The sequence below is a fragment of the Scyliorhinus torazame genome, chromosome 2, assembly GCF_047496885.1.
Source record: "Scyliorhinus torazame isolate Kashiwa2021f chromosome 2, sScyTor2.1, whole genome shotgun sequence".
NCBI classification, from domain to species: domain Eukaryota; kingdom Metazoa; phylum Chordata; class Chondrichthyes; order Carcharhiniformes; family Scyliorhinidae; genus Scyliorhinus; species Scyliorhinus torazame.
The window spans coordinates 157,981,295-158,005,010 of record NC_092708.1 but is presented as its reverse complement, the minus strand read 5'-3'; the positions used below and the strand labels follow the sequence as shown (position 1 = coordinate 158,005,010).

Sequence of the window (23,716 nt, the reverse complement as noted above, 5' to 3'; positions counted from 1 at the left end):
GATCACCATATCTAAATGTGGTTGCGTAATCTGTCTTTAGATTGTAAATCCTGGCATTTATATATTTTTCCAATTTTGTTATATTGCTGTTTTCACTTGCTAAATATGTCCCTTAAGGTAATATGACTTTGTAATTTTCTTCACAAAACATAATGAAGATTTGTTTCTGCCTTACCTCTTTAAAGTATGTTAAGGAGTCATAAAATCAAACTATTTTGTTAACATTATGTTGTTTTCTGTTACAGTTCTGTTCATATTACATCCAATTACAGTCAAATGTAATAGAAATTAAATGCAAATCGCACCTTGAATGTTGCATAAATCCTTTGGCTCCCTGCAGGAATGCTCGAAGATGGCCATTAATGATAGATCCTCAAGGTCAGGCGAATAAATGGGTAAAAAATATGGAAAAAGCCAACAGCCTTCATGTGATTAAACTCAGTGATGCTGACTTTGTAAGAACTTTGGAAAACTGCATTCAGTTTGGCACTCCTGGTAAGTTACAGATATGTAGTTTGTAAACACTGCCTAAATGAAGTACAATTTAAAAGAAAAGTAACTTAAAATGTATGATTGAATTTACACAGGAAATAACTGAACTGGCATTCTTTCAGCATTTATATAAAATAGCTGCATGTGGTTGACAATTTAAAATACTATTATGAGAAATTAGAAAGCATAAGAACAATTAATCTTATCATTTGAGATACAACAATAAATTATATGTTACTTTTTAAAGACACAATTTAGTATGATAATCAATAGTCAATACTGTTAATAAATTGTTTACAATTCTCCTTTGCAGTTATACAAATAATAGTTAAAAATCAAGGGTATTCAACATTTTAAAGAAAATACTGATCCATGTTTTAGAATTTGGGCACCATTATCTTCATGGCTAGAAAAGGAGTCAGACTTCTCTTATTCAGAACAGTCCTCTTGGGTAGCATTACCGGTAGATTCATAGACTCTCTACAATGCAGAAGGAGGTCATTCAGCCCATCAAGTCTGCACCGACCCTCTGAAAGAGCCCCACCATACCCCTGTAACCACACCTAACCTTTTGGACACTAAGGCACAATTTAACTGGGCCAATCCACCTAAACTGCACATCTTCGGACTGTGGGAGGAAACCGGAGCACCCGGAGGAAACCCAAGCAGCCACGGGGAGAAAGTGCAAACTGCCCACAGTCACCCGAGGTCGGAATTGAACCTGTGGTGTTGGGTGCTCTGAGGTACAGATGAACCAACATGGTTGCGATTGGTACAACGCAGTTTTATTCCAACTTGTTATTTACACATCTGTCTTGGTACTCAGCACGTGGTGACACTCTGAGTGTCTTGTTAATCAGGTCCTGTCCTTGTCCTTGTCTCCAGATGGACTGTCCCCCAGGTGTCATGTTTCTTGTCTTATACTGTCTCTGCCCTTGTCTGTGATTGGCTGTCGTGTTATGTGTGCTAATTAGTCTGTTGGTCTGTCTATCATGATGTGTGTGTTTGAATATCATGACAGAACCCGGGTCCCTGGCGCTGTGTGGCAGCAGTACTAACCACTGTGCCACCGTGCCTCCCATTGGTAGCTTCCCAGACTGTTGATATTTTAGTGATATTCTTTACAGCTTGATGTACAATCTTTCATGGGGTGTAGCAAGTACCTGAACTTGTGATGAATGAATTTGTCCACAAGCTCATTGCCCGGCCTGCTGGAAAGGAAAATCTGCCTATTTTTCTTGGGCTGGTGCAAGCCTCTCATTTGTACAAGTGCCAACCAGAAATATGTTTCTCTGTTTGTTACATATAGTTCTTGTTTGTTAGTATTTATAGTTAGTGCTATTTTAGTGGAATGGGGCAGGGTGGTGGGTGGGGTGTTGGAGGGGGTTACCTGAACCAGGTCCAGGTTACGTTCCCGGTAGGAGTCTGGGGTCTGGTGTCTGGGGTGCCGGCTGTAGCTGGGGGTACGTGTGCAGGATGGGGCCCCCAGCACAACCGGCTCGTTGGATGGGAGAAGGCTGTGAATATAAGGATGGTGGAGGCTTGAGGGACTCAAGGATACCGGGGTGGAAGCCATAACTGATTGTCAGGGTCTCACCTTCTCCAATTCCTTACAGATATCACATTATGGATGGTATTGTGGACCCCGCAGCAACTGCCCTCGCGGTGTTGGTGGCAGTCCAGGCAGCTAGTCGCCGGAGAAGGCAGCAGCAGCATCATTGACAAAGGCTTGAGGCGGCAGCCAATGTGCAGGGGCGCGTCGCACACCCTGAGGACCTGGTCACCCATCAGACCACGGAGGGACCCAGAGGGGAAGGCCAGTGACGGCCCAAGATGTACAGGGGTTGCTGGTCCTTTGAGGACAGCGCGTGCCGCAGGAGGCTCAGTCTCAACAATGAGACAGTGCGGCACATTTGACATGGCACCACATGGAGGGGGAGGATATCCTCTCTCCGTGGCCGTCAAGGTCACCGCGGCCCTGAAATTGACAACTTCGGTTTTATTCCAGGGCTTGAGCGTGGATGTGTGCCGCATTTCCAAACCTACAACCCACAATTTCATTTATGAAGTCACGCATGCCCTGTTTGCCCTGGCAGCTGACTATATAAACTTTGACCTGGACCAAGCCCAAAAGATGCCTGGGCAGCACGATTTTCCAACATCATCGGGGTGCCCTAGGTCCAGAGGGTAATAGATGGCACACGTCGCCTTACGTGCATCAGGTCAACAGGGAGTGCCCTTCATCACTAGGAAGGGGTTCCACACCCTGAGTGCTCAACTTGTGTGCGACCATCACTTCCGGATCATGCATGTGTGAGCACGCTTCCCCAGGCGTGGCCACGGAAGGTACATCCTCGGACAGGCGGTGATCTGCGGTGTCTTCAAGGAACATCCCAGTATGATGTGTTGGCTCTTGAGGGGTAATCGCTGAGGTCCTGGCTAATGCGCCAGTACGGAGGCTGGAGACCGATGCGTTGACCCAGTATAAAGAGGCTCATGTGGCCACTCTCTGTCATTGAGTGGTGCATCGGCCTGCTCAAAAGGGTTCCGATTCCTCGACTGGCTGGTGGTGCACTGCAGTATACCCTTCAGAGGGTTGCCCACTTTATGATAGTCTGCTGTACCCTCAACAACCTGGCAGAGCAACGGAGCAACTGTTGGAGGTGGAGGTGGAGGGTCATGTGTCTCAGCTGATGAAGAGGATGAGGAGAGGCTGGACCATGAGGAGCTGAACGACGAGCCGAGGGAGGACTCGCGGAAGCAGCAGGAGGATTGAGGACAGACGGCGGCAAGGTTCTGACATGTCAGGAGAACCTGGGAGGTCCTCACCCTCGCTCACTTCTCATAGGATGTGGATTGGTCCATCATAACACCGCCCAACCACCCTGTTCCACCCTCCCAGGGTCTGTGTGACATCACTCCAGGGTGATGGGCCTGTGTCGGAATTTCCAATGGGTCAATATACAAGGCAGGAGGGTGATGATGACCATTTCCTGTGTCTGGATCTTTTGGAACTCCTCCAATCGACTATGGACCCACTGGAGTATCGCTGACATTCCCTTCCTGAATCTCATAGCCTTCACCCTAGCATCTGTATCAGCCCTGTGATAACCTTGTCCAGAGGCTTGGCATCTGACTGGGACCCAGCTGGATCCTGGGATCCAGCAGACCTCTGACTGCTGTCTCCCCTGGATGGTTCTGCTTCCTCCTGACGGAACTGTGTAGTGCCCACCAGATCATGCCCCAGAAGCCTGTCCACTAGTGTCGCCCATCGAGGTATGTGTCTCCAACCAAAAAGAAAATGCTGGAAAATCTCAGCAGGTCTGACAGCATCTGTAGGGAGAGAAAAGAGCCAATGTTTCAAGTCCAGATTACCCTTTGTCAAACCCACATGGGCTTCCAGACCTGCTGAGATATTCCAGCATTTTCTCTTTGGTTTCAGATTCCAGCATCCGCAGTAATTTGTTTTTACCCAAGCTATATGTCTCTGCGCTGGTGGAAGGTGAGGATGTCATTGATCCTCTTGTGGCATTGGAATGCAGTCCTCCTTGAGACACTCCATGAGCTGACTGCCGCTGCCTCCCAGGCTGCACTGGCTGACCTGTGGCTGACCCTCCAACCCCCTCGGAGGAACAGGGTGATCTGTCGCGACTCTACCGTGTTCAACACTCGGGTCAGGTTGGCATCACCGAAACATGAGGCTGGGCTGCGTGGTGGCATGGCTCAAGCTGTCTAGGGTTTGCTCGGGGGAGCGGTTTAGCTACTTCTACTCGTTTAGCAAGGAGCTGCCAGGCATGGTCCAGGTGAATCAACTGATGGGTCAACTATTTGTGCCATGAAGCCCATGGGGCACCATTAGCGGCCCTAATTGACGTTTGATACTGGTCGCAGTCTTGCCGGTTGGCCATCTTGAAGCACCCGGCAAGTCTCGGTCACTATCACACTTATGCTTCTCCTGTTGGATCATGCCTTGAAGTATAGGCTAGACTGGGGAGAAACTCTCCAAGCCACCCCCAAATAATGGGTGCGATCCTACGGCCACCCTGCACCAGAAAAGCAGCTCTCCAAGATGCAGTGTGGCCATTGAAAGCAGGGATATACCCAGCTCACAACGCCTCACGAGATTCAATGCAATCTCATGACACGTTTCATAGATTATCATAGAATTTACAGAGCAGAAGGAGGCCATTCAGCCCATCGAGTCTGCACCGGCTCTTGGAAAGAGCACCCTACCCAAGGTCAACACCTCCACCCTATCCCCATAACCCAGTAACCCCACCCAACACTAAGGGCAATTTTGGACGCTAAGGGCAATTTATCATGGCCAATCCACCTAACCTGCACATCTTTGGACTGTGGGAGGAAACCGGAGCACCCGGAGGAAACCCACGCACACACGGGGAGGATGTGCAGACTCCGCACAGACAGTGACCCAAGCCAGAATCGAACCTGGGACCCTGGAGCTGTGAAGCAATTGTGCTATCCACAAGGGTACCGTGCTGCCCGTTGTGAGGTGAATCCCACCCACTTTTTTGACAATCTACACATTAGAGCGTGGCAGTTAACCACACTCAAATGTGCAGATTCCTGAGGTACCTGAGGCTCCCACAAACGGGGACCAGATGGAATTGCACTCGTGGGGGTCTCCAAGGGGATCGAAGGCCCCAGTTGCATGCTCTTTGCGCAGGGTGGGGCCCTGACACTGCTGGTGCCACCTGGGTACCCTGGCAGTGCCAGTCTGGCACATTGGCAGTGCCACCTGGGTGCCAGACTCGCACTACCAAGGTGCACAGGTGGCACTGCCAAGGTGCCAAGCTGGCATTTTCTGAATGTGCACGATCGGGCCGGGGTTGCCCGGCGTGTGTGTTTGGGGGTGGGCTGGGGGAACCCTCCCATATTGCATTCATGCTGGGGGGGGGTTTGGGGGCCTCGGAGATCAGGATGCTATTTTTAAATGGCATCCCGATCTCTCGCTACAACGGGAACTTCCGGTGAGCAGAGCTCCCCGTTGTAACCAACGGGGCAATGTGCAGCCTCAGCCGTATCTTCCCCATTCAGGCCCCTTATTCAACACGGGAAGCACGCGGCTAAACGCACTCGCTCGGGGACTTTGTTCCCTTTTGGAAAGTTCACGCCCAATGACTTTAAGTGTGGATAAATGCCGGTGAGGATCTCACTGAAAGAGCCACCAAGAAAACTCTGCCAAACTCGCCCAAAATGACACTTAGAAATGTTTCTGTTAATTCGTGCCCTAAATTCATATTAACCATTGGTTGACCATGTGAGTATGAAAAATTACTGTATACATTTGAGCCTCATGTGATAGATGATAATATATTAATTGTGATTTCAGAAATTATTAATTTAAAAAAACATTTAGGATGCCCATGGGAACCATGGGCTGGATTCTCTGATTTACAGGCTATGCCTGGACGGCGGTGTAGGAACGGTGGTGTTTTATGACCGAGCATTTGGCGCAAAATGGCCACCGATCCTGTTTGGCTGGGGGCTAGCATGCCAGCAGCGTAGAGCACCTGGCTCTAGCTGCCGATACGGCCGGAGAATTGCCGGGTCCGTGGCCGTGCATGTGCACGGCGGCGGCATGCAGCGGCTGCGCTGTGCAACATGGCGCCAGCCGCGTGCAGGCCCAGACTGCCAAATAGTGTACCCCATTTGGCCAGTTCGCGACCCCCAGACCACCCCCCAAACAGTGCCCCCGGCCCCTGCCAAAGTCCCCCTTGCCCGCGGATGGGCCCTCCCCCGACTGGTGGTGGTGCTGGACTGAGTCCGCAGCCGCCACACCGAGTTCCCGACAAGTAATACGATGAGAGACCGACTCCGTCGGGAACTCGGCCAGTCAGGAGCGGAGCATCGGGTGGAGGGCCTCAAGGCAACGTCCTGAGGCTGTCGATATGGCGTACATCGAGAGTATGGTGCTTTGGAGGGGGTGGAGCATCACATAAGCGGCGCTGCCCCCGATTTTGGCGCGAACTTTGATTCTCCGACCAATCGGCGAATGCGATTTTGGCGTTGGAGACTGGTGAATCCTGCCCCACGTGTTTGCTGGCATTTCTTTAAGGGTGTTAGCAGGTGACCCATTTGGAACAATGAAGCGCACCAGGTCCCGCAGCATCGTCTTTCTTCAAACCGGATTGCCTTCTGGATTGGACTGATCGGTGTTCCAGGACTCCGTATCTTAGAAATAATTGTCCAGAAACGGAAGGAAACAGCAGCCTCCAGACATCTACAGCCACCAGCAGGAGCAGCAGCAAGCACAACCTGCAGCTGTGAAGTCCACAATAACTTCCAATGCCAATTCCTTATTCGCAATAGCCTTCAGATGTGAAGCTAGAGGCTTCTCACAATTAAGGAGTTAAAGTAACCTGCAGCATATAACCAAGGGCAGGGCTCTGTCTAGGATGTGCTTGATAGGACAGCAAGGCAACAGCTATAGTTGGCCCTGAAACAGGCATACACAATATTGGAGGGTGGCTTGCGCATCTCACAATCCAGGCCTATCCCCCCCTAGGGGTCCCTTCCACCTCCAAGCACTGGGGCAGCATCTCCAGTGCCCGAGTTGCATGCCGGAAAATGGAAATGGAAATTGGTCCCTCAGCAGCCATTGCGCCAGCTTCACATTTTTAAAAAGGAGTGCTGAATGACGCCTGCTTGACCTCTCGCTGGGGAATCGGTTAGTTCCTGGGACATGAGATTGGCGAATACATTGGACTTCCATCTCGCTAATGAGATAGAGATTGGTGCTAATTGGGATCAATGATCTTCTCGCCATGTTTGGACATGGGAGCGTGCAGGGAGTGTGCCGGTTCGATGGCGAACTGAACGGCGCAGATGTTTATTTTGGCCCTTACCGCTATTTAACCAGCACACCCAGAGCTCTACGCGGTGGTTAAACGTGCCCAAAAATTGCACCATGGTTTCATGCTTGTCTTTTGTTCCTCTACATATCTCTCAGTTTAATTTGGATTTGTTTTTACTGGGAATGTACAGCAAATTGAATTTATAGACATGAAAGAAATAGTATCTTGAAATTGTCTCTCAGTATCCAAAGGGTAAAAAAGGATACAGTAGCTGAAATTAGCCATTGTTGCATCTCGAGGAGCAATTATCTCAGAAAATGTATCTGTTATGATGTAGAGTTCACTGTAGAACTAAATATGGATTTTGTTAACGTCAGTGTTAATGATTTAATTTTTCAGTTTTGCTGGAGAATGTTGGAGAGGAGCTAGATCCCATCCTGGAACCTTTGTTGCTTAAGCAAACATTCAAGCAGGGTGGAAGTGTGTGCATTCGACTGGGAGATGCCACAATTGAATATGCCCCAGATTTCCGCTTTTACATCACAACAAAGTTGAGAAATCCCCATTACCTACCAGAAACATCTGTTAAGGTCTGAAATGTTATGAAATATCGTACACATCTTAGCTTTGGATTACTGTTTAATTCCTGGTCATTGTTAACTTTCCCGGCCATCTTGACGGTGTCACAATTTAACCGCATTATTGCATGTCGCACAATGGCCACAAATTTCAATATATGTTCATAACACATAATGTTATGTCTACGTAGAGACCGATAACTTTTAAAGCTGAAAGAAAAACACATCAATTTTCAAGTTTTAAAACATTTACTCCATCAAATGACTAAACAGCATTTTCTTTTGTAAATAATTGTTCCTATTTGCTGAGCATTCATTGCATTTTCCATGGAATTTCAATTCTTATAGCAAGCAGTTCGCAAGAGCTTACAACTTCCAATGGTTTGCTTTATTTTTACCTTCCCAGTTGATGACCTCCAATCACAGAATTCTCCCTCATTGTGAGGGTTACATTGTAGACCTCTTTCTAGTTTCAAGCTTGGCAAGTCTTTCAGCCTCTTTTAACCCCCAATGGACTCAATTTTCAATCTGAGCATGAGCTCACACTCCTGGGCGAAATTCTCCGGTATCGGCGCGATGTCCGCCGACTGGCGCCCAAAACGGCGCAAATCAGTCGGGCATCGCGCCGCCCCAGAGGTGCGGAATGCTCCGCATCTTGGGGGCCCGAGCCCCAACCTTAAGGGGCTAGGCCCGCGCCGGACTAATTTCCGCCCCGCCAGCTCGCGGAAAAGGCCTTTGGTGCCCCGCCAGCTGGCGCGGAAATGACATCTCCGGGCGGTGCATGCACGGGAGCGTTAGTGGCCACTCACGGCATCCCCGCGCATGCACTGTGGAGGGAGTCTCTTCCGCCTCCGCCATGGTGGAGACCGTGGTGAAGGGGGAAGGGAAAGAGTGCCCCCACGGCACAGGCCCGCCCGCGGATCGGTGGGCCCCGATCACGGTCCAGGCCACCGTGGGGGCACCTCCCGGGGCCAGATCGCCCCGCGCCCCGCCCAGGACCCCGGAGCCAGCCCGCGCCGCCTTGTCCCGCCGGTAAGGTAGGTTTAATCTACGCCGGCGGGACAGGCATTCTAGCAGCGGGACTTCGGCCCCGCCGAATATCCGGTGCTGGAGAATTCGGCAACCGGCGGGGGCGGGATTCACGCCAGCCCCCGGCGATTCTCCGACCCGGCGGGTGGTCGGAGAATCTCGCCCCTGTTCTCTGCAGTGAATGATCGTGTCAGCATATTCTTTGCTTAAGATGCAAGTGTGCCTTTGTCCATCTCTTGCTCTCTATTTAGTTGGGTACAGGTTGTACATGACAAACCACAAATGCTGCCTGTCTATGATATTCCTGGGTTTAAAGGGAAACCTGTAACCAGCTCTCAGAATGGCTTCCTCTAACTCTTCCCCATTGTATCAAAAAAACACATTGGGCTGGATTCTCCGCCGTCGGGATGCTCCGTTTTGCTGTGGGTCTGCCCCACAATGTGAAACCCCATTGACCAGCCAGAAAAAACGGGGAATCTCGCCGGCGTGCTGAACCAGAAACCTGGAGGGACGGAGAATCCCGCCCATGAGTTGTGTACATAAGCAGTGGAAATGCTAATTAGTTATCCTTGTTCCCAAAAAGACATAATTAACAGTACACCAATTTAATACTCAATATTTATAACTCTTCTAAGACCCTGGAAGACTTGGGGCTTTTTCATTGTGCTGTCATTGTTCCAAGTGTAAATATCTTGCACTCCATTTCAATGTAACTATCTGAGCCTTCCTCAGATCTCTAACAATTGAACAGCCCAGGTTTACTGTCAGGGAGAGTCCACATATGTCACTTTTCTTCTACCCTAGACTTAAAGTTTATGGTAAACCACTGTGTTCTAATATTAAGGGTTGTACGGTAGAACCTGCATTACAGGTTCACCTGGGCCCCTGCATGCTAGCTCCGCCCAGGATGCGGGTTATGAATAAGCTTGGCCTTCGGCTAGCAGCCAACGCCACGCTGACCCCTGTTCCAGAGGCTCAGAAGATTCAAATTCTGTACTCCAGAGACAACTCTAAAATCTTCCCGCTGATCCAGGATGCGCCCAATTACGCTGACGCTATGACTCGACTCAAAGAGAGTTATGAGCAGAAGACGAACACGCTCTTCACTAGACACGCGCTCGCAACGCGTACTCAACTACCTGGTGAGTCAATCGAGAACTTCTGGAGGGCCCTGATCCCACTTTTTCGGGACTGTAACTGCCAGGACGTTACAGCTAAGAAGCACTCAGATTTCCTTATGGGGAAGCTTTTGTAACTGGGATTGGGTCCGATGTTATCAGGCAGCGGCTCCTAGAAGGGGCCACGCGCAACCTCGCAGAGACTAAAACACTAGCGTTTTCCATGACGGTCGCCCTGCGCAATGTACAGTCCTACGCCCCCAACCGCGCGGCCCACTCCTCCTACGCTTCATGGGCCCCACAGGCAGCCGCCCCAGCGGGGGCGCTACCCACCCAGTAAGCCTGCACTACGCACCAGCCGGTGATCTCCGGGGGGCCCCAAGGCTATTTTTGCGGCCAACAAAGACACCCCCGCAAACACTGCCCGGCCCGTGCTGCCCTTTGTAAGGCCTGCGTGAAGGAGGGCACCTTGCCGCCACTCTCAACCAGGCAGGCAGGCCCATGGCATTCTTTTCCCGCAGCCTCCATGCCTCCGAGATTCGGCACTCATCTGCCGAAAAGGAGGCCCAGGTTATCGTTGAGGCTGTGCGACATTGGAGGCATTACCTGGCCGGCAGGAGATTCACTCTCCTCACTGACCAATGGTCGGTAGCCTTCATGTTCAACAACACGCAGTGGGGCAAGATCAAAAATGACAAAATCTTGCGGTGGAGAATCAAGCTCTCCACCTATAATTACGAGATTAAGTATCGCCCTGGCAAACTCAACGAGCCCCCAGAAGCCTTATCCCGAGGTACATGTGCCAGCGCACAGGTAGACCGACTCCGGACCCTGCACGACAGCCTTTGTCACCCAGGGGTCACTCGGTTGTACCACTTCATTAAGGCACAAAATTTGCCCTACTCCGTCAAGGAAGTAAGGACGATCACCAAGGACTGCCAGGTCTGTGCGGAGTGCAAACCGCACTTCTACCGGCCGGACAGCGCGCACCTGGTGAAGGCCTCCTGCCCCTTTGAACACTTCAGCGTGGATTTCAAAGGCCCCCTCCCCTGCTCCGACCGACACACGTATTTCCTCAGTGTGATCGATGAATACTCCCGTTTTCCCTTCGCCATCCCATGCCCCGACATGACGTCTGCCACCGTCATTAAAGCCCTTAATTCTATCTTCACTCTGTTCGGCTTCCCCGCCTACATCCACATTGACAGGGGATCCTCATTCATGAGTGATGAGCTACGCCAGTTCCTGCTCAGCAGGGGTATTGCCTCCAGCAGAACGACGAGCTACAACCCCCGGGAAAATGGACAGATAGAAAGGGAGAATGGGATGGTATGGAAGGCCGTCCAGCTGGCCCTACGGTCCAGAAATCTCCCGGCCTCCCGCTGGCAAGAGGTCCTCCCTGATGCACTACATTCCATTCGCTCATTACTTTGCACTCCTACTAACAGTACACCGCATGACTGCCTTTTTGCCTTCCCCAGGAAATCCACATCCGGGGTATCATTCCCAGCTTGGCTCACAGCTCCAGGAACCGTGCTTCACTGTAAATATGTGCGGCTCCACAAGGCGGACCCGTTGGTGGAAAGGGTGCACCTGCTCCACGCAAACCCACAGTACGCCTACGTGGCATTCCCCGACCCGCCAGGATACCGTCTCCCTCAAGGACCTGGCACCAGCAGGTTCCACCCCCACACAACCCCCGCCGCCCCCCTCCCCCCGCCCCCATCAACCCCCCCCCCCGCCGCCCCCATCAACCCCCCCCCGCCGCCCCCATCAACCCCCCCCCCCCCCGCCGCCCCCATCAACCCCCCCCCCGCTGCCCCCATCAACCCCCCCCCCCCCCCCGAGGACCGTCCGTCCTCCCCCTGCCCACCCCCGTTGATGAAGAGGATTTTGGGACGCTCCCGGAGTCAACTTCGACCACGACAGCACCAACATCGCCGGCTCCACTTCGTTGATCCCAGAGGATGATCAAGGCGCCGGACCGGCTGAACCTCTGACCGGCCCACCGGATGACCAGAGACATTTTCTTTTCACTGTTCTGTAAATATTAAAGATTGCAAATTGGATATAGTTGTCCACCACCCCCGCCGGACTCAATTTTAACAGGGGGTGAATGTGGTAAACTACTGTGTTCCTATATTAAGGGTTGTACGGTAGAACCTGCACTACAGGTTCACCTGGGCCCCTGCAAGCTAGCTCCGCCCAGGAGCCAGGTTATAAATATGCGTGGCCTTCAGCTAGCAGCCATTTCGTCAGCTGCTGTAGGAGGCCACACTTCAGATGCTAATAAAGCCTCAGTTTGAATTCAACTTCGTCTCCAGCCAAATTGATCGTGCCTCAAAGTTACAGTCCCAAAATAAAGTAAACATATAAATCAAAAGATACAGTGCTAAGACATAATAATCATATAAACCTCACAATTGTAACAATAAATAAAAATCTATCAGGGGCTGGTTTAGCACACTGGGCTAAATCGCTGGCTTTTAAAGCAGGCCAACAGCACGGTTCAATTCCCGTACCAGCCTCCCCGAACAGGCGCCGGAATGTGGCGACTAGGGGATTTTCACAGTAACTTCATTGAAGCCTACTTGTGACAATAAGCGATTTTCATTTCATTTCATTATTTCCTATGAACTCCTTTCATTTCCGAATCTAATTATGTCACTTACAACTATCCACCATTTGTGATGCTGCAGCACCTCAGTTTTATGACTCACAATCAACATGCTTGTATTTCTGTAGCACAATTAATACAATAAAGCATCCCAAGGCACCTCGGAGAATCATTATAAAACAATATATGACATGTGACACATAAGGGCAGCACGGTAGCATAGTGATTAGCACTATGGCTTCACACCGCAAGGGTCCTAGGTTCGATTCCCGGCATGGGTCACTGTCAGTGCGGAGTCTGTATGTTCTTCCTGAGTCTGCGTGGGTTTCCTCCGGGTGCTCCGGTTTCCTCCCGTGCTATTCCTCCCGTGCTCCGGTATTCCTCCCGTAACAGCCTCCCCGAACAGGCGCCGGAATGTGGCGTCTAGGAGCTTTTCACAGTAACTTCATTTGAAGCCTACTTGTGACAGACAATAAGCGATTTTCATTTTCATTTTTCATGAAGGGTCACCAGCTGATTCACCGGCAGTGTGCTTGCCAGCCCCCTGCTAACAAGGTCGAGCAGCACTTAAGCTGCACTTGCCCAACCAACCTCAGCCAGCTCGCAACAATGGCGCCCAGGAGACCAGCCCCAAGATTCGGGGATGCTGATCTGGGAAGGCTCCTATACACCGTGGAGGCCAGGTGGGATGTCCTGTTCCCCGGAGTGTCCAGGAGGGTTAGCCATAGGACAGCCAGTGCTGCCTGGGATGAGGTGGTGGCAGCTGTGAGCTCGGGGAGCGTGACCAGGTGGACTGGCCTTCAGTGCAGAAAAATGGTCAAAGACCTACACCGAGCAGCACAAATGAGTTGACACCAACTCCCCCCCCCTCCCCCTTCAACCCCCTCCCACAACCCTCCATTCACACACACTCTCCCACCACTTGTGAACCGCTTGTGTAGCTAATGATGCCATCTGTGTCTCCTCAGGATAAGCTCTCCCATAATCGCAGGTAGAGAGCCCAGACTGCCAGTGGTGTGCCAGACTTAAGAATCCTCACCACTTTCGAGGAGCATGCCCTAGAGGTGACTGGGGTGGCCGAGGACATCTGGGTCCCAGCCTGATGCAGAGCCTATGGGACAGAGTTCTCCAGAGCTGAAGGAGATGTGCGGGAGTGGCTGGGACATTCAGAAGGAGCTGTCAGCATCACTCCAGCAGATCCATAGAAGCTTGGAGGAATCCCAAAGGCTGTGTGTATAAGAACTAAGAAGTTTAAATCAAAACTAATTTATTTTACACTACTTAACTTGATTAGGTTTGCGCACGTTACTCAGTAACAGATAATGAAATAATAGTACTGAATCTATAATACAGTAATCAATAATCTCTCTAATTTATAAACTACACTATAACTCGACCTCACACTATCCTTCTATATTGAAATCTCCATCAGTTCTCCCCAGCATGCCTAGAGACACAGTCTTATATATGATCACTTAGTAACACCATCTAGTGTTGAGTTATGGTCAGCATCCCCGAATCTTGGGGCTGGTCTCCTGGGCGCCATTGTTGCGAGCTGGCTGAGGTTGGTTGGGCAAGTGCAGCTTAAGTGCTGCTCGACCTTGTTAGCAGGAGGCTGGCAAGCACACTGCCGGCGAATCAGCAGGTGACCCTTCATGAAAAATGAAAATGAAAATCGCTTATTGTCACAAGTAGGCTTCAAATGAAGTTACTTCATAATTACTTTACTACACTTGTACTATACGTATCATTACATCCCCCTTTTTTTAGACATTTGTCTAATGACAAAAAAGGAAAATATGAATAATAGTAGCATATGATACATTGATATGTGTACTATAATTAACAAGTGAGTTTAAATTAAATATATTTTAAACAGTTCATTGGATGTTCTTCACAAATTCAGTCTGTTTGGTTTCTTTCCAATTCTGGATGATCTCAATCCAATTAGTGGAGTAGTAGATGGCTTGAATGTTTTCTGGAAGTCATCTGGTATCTTGGAAGATGTTGTTGTAGTACAAAATAAATTTTCATTGAATTGAAGACTTGGAAACAACGTACTAGAAGATTGGACTTTCAGTAGTGCTCAAAGATTTCTTCTAATGATTGAACCATCATTCGTTTGAACAATGTAGGAACGAGGTGCTCCTTGACGTATGACCTTAGCTAGATCAGACCATCCTCCAGTGGGAATGTGTACTCTCACTTGATCACCTGGATTGAGTGGTTGTAATATTTCTCCTGAAGATTCTTTTGATGTTGCATTCTAGCAACATCTGAAGATCTGGATCAGGTAGTCGAATACATGGAAGAGTTGTACGCAATGTTCTGTTCATTAACAATTGAGCAGGAGATAAACCAGTTGAAAGAGGAGTAGCTCTGTAATTCAGTAAAGCTAAGAACATATCTGTATCAGAGTCAAGAGCTTTCTTGAAAAGTTGTTTCACAATGTGAACGTCTTTTTCAACCTTGCCATTGGATTGTGGATAAAGAGGATTCGAAGTTATATGAGTAATATTCATTAGCAAATTCTGACCACTCATAGCTATCAAAAAAGGTCCATTGTCTGTCATGACTTTGCATGTCCCACGACAAGCAAAAATCTCCTTTGTTGATTTAATCACAGATTTTGAGATATAATCAGACAATTTGGTCACTTCGGGATAGTTTGAGAAATAATCGATGATTAGGATATAATCACGACCATGAATGTGAAAAAGATCTATGTCAACCTTCGACCATAGAGTCTTCTTGAGAGCATGAGGTGTAATTGTTTCTTTACTCTGAGTTGATTGGTTACGCTGGCAGGTCTCACAATCTAGAATTAGATCGGTTATGTCCTTATTTATTAGATTCTTTTAACAAGGTGTAAGCTTGTGCACCTAATAGCGAAGATCTATTGGATTCAACAATCTCGAACCATAAGGATATCACAATGTTGTGATTTGTCACTACGAGATAAGATGATCCTAAAGAAGTAATCGTGTTACCATTGTAGTCATGCAATTGGCAATCAGTTTTCTGAATCTTAGGACAATGAATAAGTTGTGATAAATCATGAGTGTTTATCAAGTTTGGAGAAGCTCCAGTGTCCAGCTTGAAGACAATCTCGGAACCATTTACTTGTAACGGTGTGTTCCATTCAGATTCCGTGTTAATCGATTGTACTATTTGTGGATTGGAAGTGTCATTAACAGTTGTGTGGAACTTCTCAATAATTCCCATAAAGAAGGAATCTTCTAAGTTATAAGCATCTATATCATTATCAGTGTTGTTAATTCTGGAGGTACCAGCACTGGTGTCATCACTTTGTATATTTATGTGTATGTTCATTAAGAACAAACAACAATGACTTCCGGGTGCGGCTATGCAGAGCTAGGTCGCATATTCGGTAGCTCCCCCTTGGAACAGACTTTTGGGCAGCACGGTAGCATTGTGGATAGCACAATTGCTTCACAGCTCCAGGGTCCCAGGTTCGATTCCGGCTTGGGTCACTGTCTGTGCGGAGTCTGCACATCCTCCCAGTGTGTGCGTGTGTTTCCTCCGGGTGCTCCGGTTTCATCCCACAGTCCAAAGATGTGCAGGTTAGGTGGATTGGTCATGATAAATTACCCTTAGTGTCCAAAATTGTCCTTAGTGTTGGGTGGGGTTACTGGATTATGGGAATAGGGTGGAGGTGTTGACCTTGGGTAGGGTGCTCTTTCCAAGAGCCGGTGCAGACTCGATGGGCCGAATGGCCTCCTTCTGCACTGTAAATTCTATGATAATCTATGATTTACAGGGCCCCCACGGCATTTGTTTGACATTTCCCGGTGTGGCAAGAAGACTGCAAATTCCCCTGACAGTGTCCCCCAGGAATGTTATGTCTTTTGGCTACCAGACCCGGCAGAAACAGTAAAAGATTTGGCTGCAACAGGATAAACAGGGCCTCTTCCAGCATGCAGGCGGGGGAAGGGCAAGCTGAAAGCTGCAGGCTGACTTGAGGGCCTTTATCAAAGGCGAATTCTAGCAGCAGAGGGAACAACTGTGAAAAGATCTCACCAAGGCCACTGAAGAAGCAGGGACGAGGCTTCCGGTGGCGGCCATGGAGGAGTAGGTCACGCAGTCGGCAGCTCCCGTCTGGAACGGGCTCTTAGACCTTTTTCAGGAGTTTCCACAGACATTTTGGGGCAGATTGGTGAAGCGAACACTGCCAAAAGGATTCCCTCTCGAAACTTCCGGTCGCGGCTATGCGGAGCTAAGTCGCACATTCGGCGACTCCCACAAAAACGGACTTTTGGGCTCTTTTCAGGGCCCCCAAGGGCACCTTTTCGACGTTTCCCGGTGTGGGAAGGAGTTAATAATAGCTCCCCGTCAGTATATGGCTTTAACTAGGAGCGGGGTGACAAAAAAGGTGGTGGTGGACCAGAAGAAGGGAGGAAAGAAGGACAAAATGGCGGCGGGCGGAGACCAGGCAGTGTGGAGGCAGTGGGCGGAGGAGCAACAGGAGGGTATCCAGCGCTGCCTCAGAGAGATTAAAACGGACCTGCTAGAGCCGATGAAGGCTTCTATTGATAAGCTGCTGGAGAAACAGATGGCCCAGGGGGTGGCGATCCGAGAGGCTCAACAAAAGATCTCTGACAATGAGGATGAGATCTTAGTCCTGGCGGTAAAGGTGGAGGCACACGAGGCGCTCCACAAGAAATGGCAGGAGCGGTTCGAGGAGATGGAGAATCGGTCGAGGCGGAAGAATCTGCGGATTCTGGACCTCCCCGAGGGGCTGGAGGAGCCGGATGTGGGGGCCTATGTGGTCACCATGTTAAACTCGCTGATGGGAGCGGGGTCCTTCCAGGGACCCCTGGAGCTGGAAGGGGCCCATAGAGTGTTGGTGAGGAGGCCCAAGGCTAACGAGCCTCCGCGGGCGGTGCTGGTGCGGTTCCATCGGTTCGTCGATCGGGAGTGTGTGCTCAGGTGGACCAAGAAGGAGAGGAGTAGCAGGTGGGAGAGCCTGTGAATGGGGAGCGGGAGAGGAGGGTGTGCCACACAATGGGAGGAGTCGAAAGGGAGGCGGGAGTGGCCGGAGTCAGCAGACTTGCAGAAATGCAATGGGGGGAGTAAACCAGCTAGGATGGGTCCTAGCCGTGGGGGGGTGGGGGGGGGGGGGGGGGGGGGGGGTAGGGGGGAATTGAGTTGCTGCTGCTAAGATCAAGGAGGAGCTGGAGCAAGGGAGGGGGGGGTCGAGATGGGGGTATGCCGCTGTGGGGAACAGGCCGGGTGTGGGGTGCGGGCGCGTGGCTGGCCGAGGAGGGGTCATGGCTAGTCGGCGGGGGAGGGGGGCGGGTAGCCCCCTGATCCGGCTGATAACCTGGAATGTAAGGGGACTGAATGGGCCGGTTAAGCGGGCCCGCGTGTTCGCGCACCTGAAGGGGCTCAAGGTGGTTGTGGTTATGCTCCAGGAGACACACCTGAAGGTGGCAGACCAGGTAAGACTGAGGAAAGGGTGGGTAGGTCAGGTGTTTAACTCGGGGCTAGATGCCAAAAATCGAGGGGTGGCGATCTTGGTGGGAAAGAAGGTGTTATTCGAGGCGTCGAGCATTGTGGCAGATAATGGCGGTAGGTACATAATGGCAAGTGGTAAGTTGCAGGGAGAGAGGGTGGTACTGGTCAAAGTGTATGCTCCGAACTGGGACGATGCGGGTTTTATGCGGCGTATGTTGGGTCGGATCCCAGACTTGGAACTGGGGGGCCTGATAATGGGGGGAGACTTTAACACGGTGTTGGATCCTGCACTGGATCGCTCCAGGTCTAGGACGGGTAGGAAGCCGGCGGCGGCTAGAGTGTTGAGGGGATTTATGGACCAAATGGGAGGGGTGGACCCTTGGAGATTTGCAAGGCCAGGGGCTAGAGAATTTTCATTCCTCTCACATGTCCATAAGGCTTATTCTCGAATCGACTTTTTCATTTTGAGTAGGGCGCTGATAGTGAGAGTAGAGGATACCGAGTATTCGGCAATAGCCATTTCGGACCACGCCCCGCATTGGGTGGACTTGGAGATGGGGGAGGAGAGGGACCAGCGCCCGCTGTGGCGCTTGGAGGTGGGGCTGTTGGCGGACGAGGAGGTGAGCGAGCGGGCCCGAGGACGTATAGAGAGGTACTTGGAGACCAACGACAACGGGGAGGTCTGAGTGGGGATGGTATGGGAGGCACTGAAGGTGGTGGTGAGGGGAGAGCTGATCTCCATCAGGGCCCACAAGGAGCGGAGGGAGAGGGAGAGGCTGGTGGGGGAGATGGTGAGGGTAGACAGGAGGTATGCGGAAGAACCTGAGGAAGGATTGTTGAGGAAGAGGCACAGCCTCCAGGCAGAATTCGACCTGGTGACCACCAGGAAGGCGGAGGTACAGTGGAGGAAGGCCCAGGGGGCGGTCTACGAGTATGGAGAAAAGGCAAGCCGGATGCTGGCGCATCAGCTTTGGAAGCGGGACGCAGCTAGGGAGATCGGGGGAGTTAAGGACAGGGGAGGGAGCGTGGTGCAGAGTGGGGCTGGCATCAATGGGCTCTTCAGGGACTTCTACGAGGAATTGTACAGATCCGAGCCCCCACGGGAGGAGGGAGGGATGGGCCGTTTCCTGGACCAATTGAGGTTTCCAAAGGTGGAAGAGGGACTGGTGGCCCCGATTGGGCTGGAGGATCTGATCAAAGGGATAGGAAGCATGCAGGCGGGGGACGCACCGGGGCCGAACGGTTTCCCGGTCGAGTTCTATAAAAAATATATGGACCTGTTGGCCCCCCTGTTAGTTAGGACCTTCAATGAGGCAAGGGAGGGCGGGGCAGTGCCCCGACGATGTCCCGGGCACTGATCTCCTTGATCCTGAAGTGGGACAAGGATCCCCTGCAATGTGGGTCTTACAGACCGATTTCCTTGCTAAATGTAGATGCCAAGGTGCTGGCGAAGGTCTTAGCCACGAGGATTGAGGATTGTGTGCCGCAGATCATCCATGAAGACCAGGCGGGGTTTGTGAAGGGGAGACAGTTGAACGCGAATGTGTGGAGGCTTTTGAACGTTATCATGATGCCAGCAAGGGGGTGGGGGGGGGCGGCGGAGATAGTGGTGGCAATGGACGCTGAGAAGGCCTTCAATAGGGTAGAGTGGGGGTACCTGTGGGAGGTGCTGAAGAGTTTCGGGTTTGGGGAGGGGTTTGTCAGGCGGGTTAGGCTGTTGTATGTGATCCCGATGGCGAGTGTGGCCACAAATAGGAGGAGGTCCGAGTACTTTCGGTTGCACCGAGGGACGTGACAGGGGTCCCCCCTGTCCCCCCTGCTCTTCGCACTGGCGATTGAACCCCTGGCTATGGCACTGAGAGAGTCGAGGAACTGGAGGGCGTTGGTGCGGGGTGGGGAGGAGCACAGGGTGTCGCTTTATGCGGACGACCTGCTGCTGTATGTGGCGGACCCGGTGGGAGGAATGCCAGAGGTAATGAGGATCCTTAGGGAATTCGGGGACTTTTCGGGGTACAAGCTCAATATGGGGAAGAGCGAGTTGTTCGTAGTTCAGCTAGGGGACCATGAGAGGGGGATTGGCGAGCTCCCACTAAAAAGGGCGGAGAGGAGCTTCAGATATTTGGGGGTCCAGGTGGCCAGGAGCTGGGGGGGCCCTGCATAGGCTTAACTTTACAAGGCTGGTGGAGCAAATGGAGGAGGAGTTCAAGAGGTTGGACGCGCTGCCGCTGTCCCTGGCAGGTATGGTGCAATCAAAATGACGGTGCTCCCAAGGTTTTTGTTCCTGTTCCAGTGCCTCCCCGTGTTTATCCTAAAGGCTTTTTTCAGGCGTGTTAACAGGAGTATAATGGGGTTTGTGTGGGCGCGAGGGACTCTGAGGGTGAGACGGGTGTTCCTGGAGCAGAGTAGAGATAGGGGGGGCTGGCGCTGCCCAACCTCTGTGGGTACTACTGGGCCGCCAATGCGACAATGGTGCGCAAGTGGGTGATGGAGGGGGAGGGGGCTGCATGGAAGAGGCTGGAGATGGCGTCCTGTGGGTACGAGTCTGGGGGCGCTGGCAAAGGCGCCGCTGCCGCTCCCTCCAAGGAGGTATACCACGAGCCCGGTGGTGGTGGCGGCCCTCAAAATTTGGGGGCAGTGGAGGCGGCATAGGGGGGGAAGTTAGGGCCTCGGCGTGGACCGCATTACGGGGGAACCACCGGTTCGCCCCAGGAAGAACAGGTGGAGGGTTTTTGGGGTGGCACAGGGCAGGGATACAAAGGTTGGGGGACATGTTTGTGGACGGGAAGTTCGCGAGCTTGAGTGAGCTGGAGGAGAAGTACGGGCTCCCCCCGGGGAACACCTTCAGGTACTTACAGGTAAGGGCGTTTGCCAGACGGCAGGTGGTGGAATTCCCACGGCAACTGCCACACACCGTACAGGACAGGGTGCTCTCGGGGGGGTGGGTGGGAGTGGGGAAGATCTCGGAAACTTACCAGGTGATGCAGGAGGAGGAGGAGGCCTCGGTGGTGGAGTTGAAAGGTAAGTGGGAGGAGGAGTTGGGAGAGGAGAGCGAAGAGGGGACATGGGCAGATGCCCTAGGGAGGGTGAACTCTTCCTCTTCCTGCGCGAGGCTCAGCCTCATACAGTTTAAGGTGCTGCACAGGGCACACATGACCGGGACAAGGATGAGCAGGTACTTTGGGGTGAGGACAGGTGTGTTAGGTGCTCGGGGAGTCCAGCAAATCACACCCATATGTTCTGGGCATACCCAGCGCTGGAGGAATTTTGGAAGGGCGTAGCGAGGACGGTGTCGAGGGTGGTAGGATCCAGGGTCAAACCGGGCTGGGGGCTCGCAATATTTGGGGTGGCAGAGGAGCTGGGAGTGCAGGAGGTGAAAGAGGCCGGAATTCTGGCCTTTGCGTCCCTGGTAGCCCGGCGAAGGATTCTCCTTCAGTGGAAAGATACGAGGCCCCCAAGCGTGGAATCCTGGATCAGCGATATGACAGGGTTCATTAAATTGGAGAGGGTGGACTTCCGGGTGCGGGGATGACCAGCTGAGTCGCACGTTTCGGCAGCTCCCGGTGGAACGGACTTTTGGGCTCTTAATAAGAGCCCCAACGGCAATTTTAACGGCTAAAAGTACTGTGCGGTGAACCAGAAGGGTTGCCGAGAATGAGGACGACATACAGGGCCTGGTGGTGAAGACGGAGATGCACGAGGCACACCATAAACGATGTGTGGAAAGGCTGGAGGCGCTGGAGAACAACGCGAGGAGGAACAACCTAAGGATTCTTGGTCTTCCTGAAGGTGCGGAGGGAGCGGACGTCGGGGGATATGTGAGCACGATGCTGCACTCGTTAATGGGAGCGGAGGCCCCGGCGGGTCCGCTGGAGGTGGAGGGAGCATACCGAGTGATGGCGCGAGGACCGAGAGCAGGAGAAATTCCTAGAGCCACAGTAGTGAGATTCCTCCGTTTTAAGGACAAAGAGATGGTCCTTAGATGGGCAAAGAAAACTCGGAGCAGTAAGTGGGAGAACGCGGTGATCCCCGTATACCAAGACTGGAGTGCGGAGGTGGCGAGAAGGAGGGCGAGCTTTAATCGGGCCAAGGCGGTGCTCCACAAAAAGAAGATACAATTCGGAATGCTGCAACCGGCAAGACTGTGGGTCACATATCAAGGGAGGCACCACTACTTTGAGACGGCGGATGAGGCGTGGACTTTGATCGTGGAAGAAAAATTGGAATGAGCGGGTTATTAAAAAAAAAAGAACGTTTGAAACAAAGGGCGAGTATGGGGGGCGAAGAGGGGGGTAAAAAGGGGGGAAAGAGGAGTTTTATGTTATTAATCCTGCGATGTGGTAACTTTTCTCTCTTCCACAGGAGGTGGTGGGGGGAGGAAAGGAGGTGGAGGAGATGGGGCGTTGACCATTGGGGGCGGGGCCAAGGGGGAAGCGCGGGCTCGGTTCCCGCGCTATGATAATCATGGCGGGAATAGGGAAGCAGGAAGGAGGGGGCGTCGCACGGTGCGAGCCGAGGTCACGGGGGGAAGCCGAGGTCGGCCAGAGTTTGCTGACTTCTGGGAGCAACATGGGGGGTGTAACTACGCTAGTGGGGGATCTAGCGGGGTGGGTGGGAGGGGGGGAACTATTGGGCTGCTGCTGCTGGGGAGAGGGGGGAGCTGGTATGGGGTGGGATGGGCGGGGGGGCACCGCCTGGGGGGGACACAGCTGCGTGGGAACCGGGTGAGGAGCTGGAAAAAGGGGATGGCTAATCGACAAGTGGGGGGATAAAAAGTCCCCCAACCCGGCTGATCACGTGGAACGTGAGAGGGCTGAACGGGCCGATAAAGAGGGCACAGGTACTCGCACACCTTAAGAAACTTAAGGCAGACGTGGTTATGTTACAGGAAACGCACTTGAAACTGATAGACCAGGTGAGACTACGCAAAGGTTGGCTGGGGCAGGTGTTCCATTCGGGGCTAGATGCGAAAAACAGGGGGGTGGCTATATTAGTGGGGAAGCGGGTAATGTTTGAGGCAAAGACTATAGTGGCGGATAGCGGGGGCAGATACGTGATGGTGAGTGGCAAACTACAGGGGGAGACGGTGGTTTTGGTAAACGTATATGCCCCGAACTGGGATGATGCCAATTTTATGAGGCGTATGCTAGGACGCATCCCGGACCTAGAGGTGGGAAAGTTGGTAATGGGGGGAGATTTCAATACAGTGTTGCAACCAGGGCTGGACAGGTCGAGGTCCAGGACTGGAAGGAGGCCGGCAGCAGCCAAGGTGCTTAAAGATTTTATGGAGCAGATGGGAGGAGTAGACCCGTAGAGATTTAGCAGACCTAGGAGTAAGGAGTTTTCGTTTTTCTCCTATGTCCACAAAGTCTATTCGCGAATAGACTTTTTTGTTTTGGGAAGGGCGTTGATCCCGAAGGTGAGGGGAACAGAGTATACGGCTATAGCCATTTCGGATCACGCTCCACATTGGGTGGACTTGGAGATAGGGGAGGAAACAGAAGGGCGCCCACCCTAGAGAATGGACATGGGACTAATGGCAGATGAGGGGGTGTGTCTCAGGGTGAGGGGGTGCATTGAAAAGTACTT

At 51.9% G+C, this 23,716-nt stretch overlaps 1 protein-coding gene across 1 annotated transcript in view; it reads left to right on the top strand.

Moving 5' to 3' along the window:
* dnah7 (dynein, axonemal, heavy chain 7) overlaps nt 1-23,716 on the top strand; it is a 570,689-nt gene that overhangs the window by 403,199 nt on the left and 143,774 nt on the right. The window contains exons 47-48 of the mRNA XM_072478629.1: nt 341-495; nt 7,710-7,900. Coding sequence (XP_072334730.1) covers nt 341-495; nt 7,710-7,900 — 346 coding nt within the window. The remainder of the gene's footprint in view (nt 1-340; nt 496-7,709; nt 7,901-23,716) is intronic.